At 40.0% G+C, this 10,449-nt stretch overlaps 1 protein-coding gene across 2 annotated transcripts in view; it reads right to left on the bottom strand.

The window, feature by feature from the left end:
- Positions 1 to 10,079, bottom strand: part of SLC25A16 (solute carrier family 25 member 16) — a 34,258-nt gene extending 24,179 nt beyond the window's left edge. Inside the window, exons 1-4 of one of the 2 annotated variants that reach the window (XM_074958893.1) lie at positions 9,738 to 10,079; positions 7,243 to 7,335; positions 4,808 to 4,941; positions 2,626 to 2,689 (exon numbers count right to left, since the gene is read on the bottom strand). In XM_074958893.1, the coding sequence (XP_074814994.1) occupies positions 2,626 to 2,689; positions 4,808 to 4,941; positions 7,243 to 7,335; positions 9,738 to 9,816 (370 nt within the window). In that variant the 5' untranslated portion in view covers positions 9,817 to 10,079. The remainder of the gene's footprint in view (positions 1 to 2,625; positions 2,690 to 4,807; positions 4,942 to 7,242; positions 7,336 to 9,737) is intronic. The other variant, XM_074958894.1, reaches the window with a different exon arrangement.
- Positions 10,080 to 10,449: the final 370 nt, after the last annotated feature.

Here is a 10,449-nt window from a genome sequence, read left to right on the forward strand (position 1 = left end):
TTCCAGACCTTCATTCACAGTCTCTTCACTTCAGCCTTACTCCACTGCCTTCCATGCTCACATCCTTCGTCTTTCCCTTCTCCTACAACCCTTTCCCACCTTCGCTCCAATCCTTACCCCTTCCTTTCCCTCTGCATGTGTGTTATATTCCTTCCCACTCCTCATTTAGTCTATTGCAGTGGTTCTCAACCTTTCCAGACAACTGTACCCCTTTCGGGAGTCTGATTTGTCTTGTGTGCCCCCAAGTTTTACCTCACTTAAACTACTTGCTTACAAAATCAGACATAAAAATACAAGTGTCACAGCACACTATTAGTGAAAAAAATTATTACTTTCTCATTTTGTCTGTATGAAATTTTGCACTGTACTGACTTTGCTAGTGCTTTTTATAAAACTAGCCAAATATCTAGATGAGTTAATGTACCTACCCCCTGGAAGACTTCTGCATACTGCCGGTTGAGAACCACTGATCTATCTGATCTACTGAGATTTTAGGCTGTTTGTGGCAGGGACTGTCTCTTATGCTAGTATTTGTACAATACTTAGCACAATAGTTGGTTGGTCTCAAGGTGCTACTGTAATACAAATAAAAGAGTTAATGTAGTCTAACCAAGTCTTGACCACGTCTTGCCAAATGGATTTTGTTAGCTTTTAGGATTTTATGGATTGTTTCTTTTCATTCTCTCTTCTTTTGTTTGGTTGTTTGTTCAATATGCGGGGCAAGGAGAGGGATCTTTATTTCATGAGGTTCTTTTCTGCTTAATTGAAGGCAATAGTGTCAGTAGTCCACTGTTAGTCAATTTTTTTAAAAACAAAAGCTACCTATTTAATACCATTTAATGACTATGTGGAAAATGCCAATCAATGTTAAGTCCTCTTCATATAAAGGTAGGAATAAGAATTAGTTTTTACCTCCCCACTGCGTTCCTTAGCTGTTTTGGGTTGAGTGGGAAAATAAAAATGCATGCCTCATATTTTACACTCACAGCTTGCTAACTGTTATTTCTTCTAATACCATAATAATTGTTAGAACTCAGATTTAAAAAAAAAAAAGACTGCTCAGAAGAGTTCCATGACAATATTCCAAAGCGTCCTATAAGGCCAGGGATCATACGAAGGTCCAAAGAATCCACCCATTTCAGAGTCATAGAGTTTAAGACCAGAAGGGATCACCACATCATCTACTCTGATCTCCTGCACATCATAGGCCTCTAAACTGCACCCAGTTTCTCCAGTATTGAGCCCATAACCTGGTTTAGATTGAAGTATTACAGCCCTCAAAAAACAAACTATACTGTGACATAGACAGAGGATAGGAGGGGCCAAGGTGCACAGTACCCATGGTCCCTGCAATGGCAGAGAACTGATTTGGTGAGATACCCAGATGATCTAGCAAGCAACCTGCACGCCATGCTACAGAGGAAGGGGGGGAAAAAAAAAAACACCAAGTTCCCAGTCAATCTGACCTGAAGGAAAATTCCTTTCCGACTCCCTAAACTCTGACCATTAGCACATGAGCAAGACTCACCAGCCAGGCATCTAAAACAAAGGATTCTTTATACCATCTCAGAGCACCAGCCCCACCATGTCCCACCTCCAGCTATTGCCATCTTTGATGCTTTACAGGAAAGGGAAAAAACAAAAAAACAAACAAATTGGGAGGACAAAATTTTCATCTGACCCCTCCAAGTGAAGCTGAAATCCTGAGGTATGTGATTTAAGAACATTAGAGATAGGATCAGAAGGGACACTCCCTGACCCACTAAGCCCAGTCTCTCACCCCCATCTCAGCACACAGCCCCATCATACAAAATCCTACTCAAATTTATCTAGCTCTATCTTAAAATTAATTAGATGTCTGTCCCCACTAATATTATTAGGAGGCTGTTCCAGAACCTTACAGCTCTAGTGGTTAGAAACCTTCTTCTAATTTCCAGCCTAAGTTTATTTGTGGCCAGTTTAAACTCATTTGTTCTTGTGCCAACATTTTTCTTTAACTTAACATTTTTCTCCCTCTTAGGTTTATGCCCCCCCCCCGATGTCTTTACAGAGAACAATCATATTCCTTCTCAGCCTTCTTTTTGCTAGACTAACTAAGCCAAGCTCTTTTAGTCTCCTCTTGTAAGACAGGATCTCCATTTCACGTTGGTTTCCAACATCTTTCTACACCCATACTAGAACTAGAATCTGTTACCCAATCTGGGGAGCCAATTCTGCACTTTTTAAAAAATCCTGTTTCTCACTATTTTTCCTTTATATGTCTCTCAGCTTGGAAATGATAAACAGTTAAGTTGTTTTCACTTTCATGCTCTGAGTACTGTTTATTTGATTAAAAACAGATGCTTGCAGTTTAATTATAAAAATATTTGGGGAAGCGTTTTTAAATATATTGTTTTAACAAGATTTAACACAAACAAAATTTAAGTTGCTATATTCTTTAAAGTTTTATTTTCATTAAAAACAATTTTTCCAAAGGAAATATTCATCCTATCAAGTCTTTTGGTAGACCTCTTGTTGTATATAGACTTACAGTGGCATTTTATTTCAAGAAACACTACTTAAGCCCTTAAATCAATATTTACCTTTGAAAATAGGTGATGTTTGAAAGTGAAAATAAAGCTGTACCTGCCATGGATCCAGCCATTAAGTTGTGCACATGCCCAGAAATCCCAAGCTTCTTCTTTATTAGCTACAAAGTATAAAAGTTTTACAAAAGTAATAAGTCACATGAAATATGATAAAGACACATATCAGAAAGTTTACTGTAAATATATTAACTGTTTCAAGGTGTGTATTAGCAACTGACATTACAAATGAAAAACAGAATGCTGAATTTCTGTTAAGTGGTAGCACTTCTCAGTAATCTTTTTACATTCCTCATTTGTTATCTATACCACTGTACTGAAAATATTTTTATAATCAGCAAACGTAGATTGATAAGACTGAAAAAAATGGGACTTTTTCCAATAGAGATGAGACACAGTACAAGTATAAAAATGATATACAAAAGAATGCAGACTGGGCCTTCTATTCACCCTCATAACACAGAGCAAAGGGACTTTCAGTGAAGTTGAAAAGGAACACATTTAAAATTGAGAAATGGAAATAGTTCTCCCACACACCACAAACTTAGCCTGTGAAATTCACTGTCATAACAGTTCACTGAAGCCAAATGCTTAGCAAGATTCCAAAAAGGGTTGGAAATTTATATAGGCAAAAACATCCTATGTTATATTAATACTGGTTAAAAGAAACAATAAGAGTCTTGGAAGGGATATAAAATCCTCATGTGTTTGAGCATAAGCCAAGTAACTGATGAGGGTTAAAAAGAAACTTCCCTCATAGGCAGATTACTTCGTATCTCCCTAATTCAGGGTTTCTTGCACCTTCCTCTGAAACATCTGTTAATGTGCACTGACAGAGACAGGATACTAAACTAGATGGACTACAGGTATAATCTAGTATTGTATGACAGTTATATTCCTAATAAGAAATTCACGGTTACTCAGATCTGTGTCCTGCACCAAGTGGAATTTTCAGATTCTGAGACTAAGTTTAGGGTTTACCTCAAGCCTACACTCCATTTTCAAATCAGTATAAATCAGTGGGAATTTATCTGAGTAAGAATTTAACAAAAAAAGGAGGAAAGACCTCATGATTTGGGCTCTGGTGTCTCTGGGATTCCTAAGCTCTTTTGCTATGAACTATGGCATGTATTCTTGTATATAGCACAACATAAAATACAAAGATTTTTAAAAATGTTTTGGACTCAGAAGACTGGACTCTCAAAATTCTCCTGAACTACTCACAGCTACCAGAGAGAGCTAAAATATGCAGTTCCAATGGAAAAAAAATAATATTTAAACATCTGAAACTGGCTACAGGTAGTTCCTCCCCTTTCCCCCAAAATATCTGCCATCTGGAATTTGCTCCTTTGAGAAGGAAGCCCTCACAGCCACGTTCAGGGGCCAACACAACTCACACTGAAATCAACTGGAGTCCTTCCACTGGCTTCAATGGAAGTTGGATCTGACCCTTGAAGTTTTACATTCCAATAGTAAAGGCATAATTTTGACTGAGTATAGGCAATGCTCAAGTAGACACTTATACCAATATCTAAGCTCCAATATTATAGGAGCAGTAAATGCACTACACTAGAAGAGAATTAACAGATCTTGTGGGATCCTGAAATACTGCATTTTATCCTGCAAAGCCAATTTTTTTCTTGTGATGACGGTGCAGGTCAAATATAGACTTCATCAACCCTGACAGAATGTCTTTCAAATTTAAATGAACAATTTGATTTAAAAAGTAATAAACCTTCCTATACAGTATTAAAAAGAACAAAGAGATGTTACATTTTATATTGATTGTAAAGAATGTAGCGGCTCAAAGGGGCCACTTTTTTAGCACGATGGCCAGTAGGAGGTTCAAGAGTGCTTTATTTTCAAAAATATTTCAGTTTGTTCATAGTGAGACTAACAGTAAACTAAAATTTTGAACTGCTTTTCTTACAGCAAAAGTGAAAATATTCTCACTTTTGCCCCCACTTTTTTAAATGAATAGAGTAATACATAATTACTCTATGTGTAATTATGTATTACTACACATAGTGTGGAGTATTCACATAGAGTAATTATGTATTACTCTATTCATTTAAAAAAGTGGGGGCAAAAGTGAGAATACTCCACATACTCCACATGTGAAAAAAGAGGGAGCTAGTTAATGACACGCTTTTAATGTTATTTTATCATTTTAAAACTATATTCACTCTAGCCATAAAAGGAAACAAAATAAATCAAACTACCTTTTTATACTGGTCAAATGCCATAAACTGAATTGCACCATATGGAAATATTCTAATCATCATTGCCCCGTTTCCTTTATACAACCCAAGGTAACCCTCCTTTTTTGGGACAGCACACAATGTAGAAAACACTCCTGTCATCAATACAAAAAAAGATATTTAACAGAGTTACAATGAAAAAAATATTTCAGCAAGTATTACTGACAATAGGGCAGTAAGCATATAACTAAGGCCAGATCATGTTATTCTTATGTAAGTGTGGAGAGCAGAAAACTAGCTTTCACTGCCCAATTGTGGTCAAAGGGAGGGAGATTTGGGCCTATTTCCACCAGCCTTCTCATCACCCAGGTTCTATGGAAACTCCTTATGAATCTATGCATTTGATGACCCATGAATTGGGGAAATGTGACCTAGCAGGAGGGAGATCTATTCCATGTGATGTGATATCCCCTCAGAGAAATACTGTAAAACTGGACATTAACAGTACAGAAGTTAAAAAGGACATCAATAACTTTAAATCTAGTCAATTACAAAGTGACTAATTTACTACACCTGCCTCTGAGTCCGTCAGTATTTATGGTTTTACAATCATTTTCCTAAAATTAAAAATTTATTTTTCTCCATCACTGCTGTATAAAACACAAACAGGGAACAAACAACTGCCTATAAAGGTGAAATAGGAAAATAAACTATGCACAAACTTTACTACATCACCACCATGGTATGTAAGCACCTAACACACATTGATGTATTATCCCAGAGGGGTACTGTGAAAATTAAGCATTATCATCCCCATTTTAAGGATGGGGAACTGAATTAGAGAGAGATCATTTGCCCAAGATCATATGGGAAATCTGTGGCAGAGCCAGGAACTAAACCAAGCACTCCCAAGTCACAGTGAAGGGCCTTAACTACAAACCCTCCTCTCTAGACTATACACAGTTGCTATCAAATGCAAGAATTAAACAAATTTTAAAAACCAGAAATATTTTCTCACATCTCTTTCAGTTAATTGTAAACATTATTTGCAATATGTAAACATTTTTCATATTCAGATGTAATTTTGAATACTGACTGACAAATATTTACTCATTGAACGGAAGTTTCTTATCTTTGTTCTCTGCCCAAAAGTGATCTTTTAAAATTCTGTTTAGTTATCCAAACAAAAAGGATGGCATTTTCCACACATCAAGAGAATTGTTCTTCCTGTTCACAAGGTTTAGTTTTAGAAATTCATACTTGCTACAACTTCAGTGAGAACAAATATTTTTGACAGGGTTAGAATTTCCCTCCTCCCCCTCAAAAAATAACCATTTATTGAAAACTTCTTTTATTTTAAAAGGTACATGTCATGTGGTCCATGTATCTTTAACTCCACACATTAAGACACAGTATAAATATTTAACATGGGTTTTGGCTAACTGAACCTATGTAACATGTTCTTCTCTATATCTATTTTTCACCTATTCTCCCTTCCCCATCTTTTTTTTTTTTTTTTTCTCTGCTGAATGTTTAATTAGAATGTGCATTCAATTCAAATCAAAGTCATTCCTGGTACTCCAGTATCAAATCACACATCCACGGTATGGTGAAATTTGATTTGAACATATAAACTGATGATTGCATATTCTAAAAAAAAAAATCTGGGGGTAAGAAGAATATTAGCGTCAACAATGCAACTATTTCAGCTTATGATTGTTAGATTACATATTCAGACTCTGCATGCGCAGTCGAGTGCCCCTGCCATTCCCTTCTTCTTTGTACATCAAACTGAATACAAGCATAATCATTTCAATGTTGTATTATAACTCAGTATTTCTCCTCCCCAAATATTCTTTTTAAACAAAATTTCTTGGATTTCTAAGTGAACATGACTTATAATCGGTATTTTACATGTACAAGTCATCCAATTCAAGGTTGTGCTTTACTGTGTGTCTGTAACTCAATGAAGTTGTGCAAGAATATCCAGGCGTCATCCAGGCAATGATTCTAATCATGTACCGAAGGGGGCAGTGTTACAGTTGTTCTGGGAATAATTTTGAATTACAGTAGTTAATCTGGAGTTTACCCAAAGTCATTTAAGAAAAAAATAAATAAATGAAGTGCCAAATCCTGCACTCCTTAATTGCACAAGTAGCTCCACTTTCTTAGACTTCTTACACATATGGGAAAGGTTTGCAGGATCTCACTGCTTATAAACACATATTTTGAATTAACATTGGTCTTGGATAAACAATCTCATAGCATTAATTACAATCCCCTGTGTGCAGACCTACCAAATCCAGCAAGCAGACTATGAAACTGTGCTCATAAAAAGCAACTGCCTATCAAATCATTGCATTTGTTTACAGCAATCGTATTGGTAAGTAGAGTGACACTACTTTCCTAAATAGTATAAAATTTAAACTTTTTTAAATGTACAGTAGCCATCTTACCTAGATGTTTGTAATGTTGATTATGAGCTTGCAGCAAAATCTTTACTCGATCCAATGGTGCAATGGTTGTTTTGGCACAACATCCTGCAACACCTTACCAACAACAACAACAGGGGAAGTTTGAGTTATTCATGTCAACAGCTAAATCAAGTATTTCTCCACTGTATTTTCTTTTTAAATGGAACAATGTTTTTCCCCCCAGGAACTAAAGTATTAAAAAAGTAAATAAGCTTTCATTTTCAGGAAAAATGTAATTTATTAAAAAATCCTAAAAATCTTAGTGAAATGAGTAAAATCGATCTTTAGATTTTTTTTAAAAGACCATTCTTGTTAGCTGTTGAATGCCCCCAACAACATCATTCAGTTATTCAGCAAGTTATTTTAAGTTTCCCATCCTCTTTAGGTCTACAGAGTTCAACTTCTCTGTCATCCTGTCTGCTTTCTCTCCATGGTTAAGCTCCATGCTGGTTCAACAGTAATATTTGGTACATATAACAATTAGAAACTAAGATTCACGGTGATGAGTGCAGAATGAGAAATGTAAGTAGACAGATCTTCACGACACTTTACAAACAGTGATGAGAGATGAGGATCTATATGTGTGGGGAATAACTCTGTGTTTTCTCCATAGAGCATTTTCTAATATTTCCCCCCTTTTCTTTCTTTTTTTAAAATAGCCTTATTTTTCAGAAGTCACGACTACAGTCACAATATATTTCATTCACATGAAAAAGAGACTTTCCTAAATGTGATAATGAGGTTGCTTGAGCATTCAGCATCTGGTTAGAAGTTAGGTAATGATCTTTTCTGATTCTGAAAAGCATACAAATAGGAGTATGTGCATGAATGAAACAAGCTGTATTAAGCAGAAACAATGCTACATACAGGTAACTCTCCCCTCACAAGCCACCACTTATTTATAATATCCTAAGGAATATTAATGTAAAAAATTGTCTACTAGTTAATTCTGTTGACTCCTGACAATGTCTTTAGAAAGATCGAGTTTTCAAGGGGAAAGGGCTGTAAAGAGACAAACTAAAGCAATGCTGTCTCTGAAATTTCTTTCCTTCACATTTTTATGTTTAGCACCAACAGGTCTCCAAAACCCTGAGTCTCAAAAACACTTGAGACTCCATCCCTCTTTAACAATCTAATTATTTAGAGAATGCTAAAACATGTCAAAGAATCCTACTTAACATTTAGGTCTCAATCCTGCAATTTCGGGCACACTGATTGGCTTGCAGGATAAAGACTTTGGGGACCATTTCTTTTTTCTAAAATCTTGTGTACCATGAGAAAGGTTTTTTTGGAATAACTTTAGTTTTTGGGGGGATAAACTGCCTTGCATCCACACACAAAAATTGGTGGGGTTTTTTTTCAAATTATCTGGCATTTTACTGCATATTAATTTAATCCACTTTGGAAGTGAAATAACTATACTGTAATGATTTGGGAGGGAGGGGGACTATAAAATTCATGGCCATGCTTCTCAACATCCTTTCACAATCCTTAAGAACACTAACCATCCTACAGACGGAATTAAAAGGCAGTTTGTCTCATTTTCTTGAGTTGATAGTAGTTATGAAAGAGACCTATTAGAACATATTCCTCTGCCACCCCCAACAGAAGCCATACCAGATGTTGCTAACAACATTACAGTAACCTACATACAATGTATTATCTATTTCCATGGCAGGTACCATTTTTTGATAGTCCTTTGAAGGCTAGATGATCATTGGGTTGAGTATAAAATGGAGCATGGCCTACGGAAGGGGTTCTCAACCTGTGGGTCAGGACCCCAAAGTGGGTCAGGACCCCATTTTAATGGGAGGTCACCCAGACTGGTGTTGGCCCTGGGCCCCAGCAAGTCTCAAGCCCAAGCCCCCCAGCCCAAGGCTAAGATTACAAACCCCCCCTAGGGCAGAAGCTTTGCCCTCACCCCACCAGGGCAGTGGGGCTCGGGCAGGCTCCATCTTTGGTCTCCCCTCCTGGGTTCATGTAGTAATTTTTGTTGGCAGAAGAGGGTCATGATGCAATGAAGTTTGAGAACCGCTGGCCTAGGATTTACAGCTAGCTCTACCACGTGACCTTGGACAAGTCATTTAATCTCCTGGCACCCAAGTTTTCCCTATCGGTGACAGGGTCAGAAGGGCACAACGTGAGGTGGTTCAAATGAAAGCCGCTTATCTCTGTCCCCGGACAACAAACACCATGCCGCTCCTGTGCCAAAGGTGTTCACATCCCCCACTGTGCGGGCCCCCTGGGTCCATACGCTCCCGCGCCCATGCCCAGCAGGCCCCTGGGGCACAGCACGCAGACAGTGGGTTCATCTCCCTTTTCACCATGGGCTTGATGGCCACACCAAAGGGGAAGGCAAAGCCTGGTGCCGCAGAGCCCCAGCTGCGTCTCCCGCGGCGGCAGGGCGGGTGCCCAGCAGCAGCAGGGGTCTCAGCCCGGCCTCGGCCGGCAGAGAGCAGGGGGAGCGGGGCGTTTACCTCCCGCTACGAAGGAGCGGAGCCAGTAGAAGTCTCTGCGCGCGGCGGCACTGGGCCCCGCCGGCCCCTGCGTGTCCATTGGGACAGCTGGGGCGCGGCGGGCTCCGCGGAGGAAGGTTCACTGTGGGAGCCCCCGACGCCTCCAGCACATGGTGCCGGCCCGGGCCCGCGCCCCAGCACAAGCCAGAGGGGGAGCGGAGCAGCCAGCCACGATCACTGCGCCGGAGCTGGAGCCTCCGGGAAGCTGTCTGGGCCGCCGCTCTCCTGCCTGTGCATGGCCTGGGCCGCGGCCTGGGCTCAGGAGCACTGGGAGTAGCTCAGCCGGGCGAGCGGCGCCGGCTGATCGCGTCAGCGGCAGGGCGGGCCCGGCGCGGGCGCTGTATTCTCCCCTCGCCGGCGGCGCCGCGCTAGGGCAGTTCGTGTGCGCACCGCGAGAGCTCCGGGTCAGGCCGCCGGCTCCCTCCCCACCGCCCGCACCTGTCCAGACCCCCCGGGTGTCTGCCACAGTTTTCTGTAGCCTCTGGCTCTGGGCCCTGGGGCAGGCTGGCCTCTGCCTTCCTCTGCCGGGATCCCATTTCCCGCCTGGGCCCTTGGGGGTGTTCTTTTAAACGGCCAACAGCACACTCCACAGTGGTGCATGGCTCAGCCTGTTGTTGAACCGCTCCTTGTTGCTGTCAAGGCTCCCTGTGTAGGGTTTCAGGAGCCATGACAT

Source organism: Natator depressus, chromosome 7, assembly GCF_965152275.1.
Source record: "Natator depressus isolate rNatDep1 chromosome 7, rNatDep2.hap1, whole genome shotgun sequence".
Taxonomy (NCBI): domain Eukaryota; kingdom Metazoa; phylum Chordata; order Testudines; family Cheloniidae; genus Natator; species Natator depressus.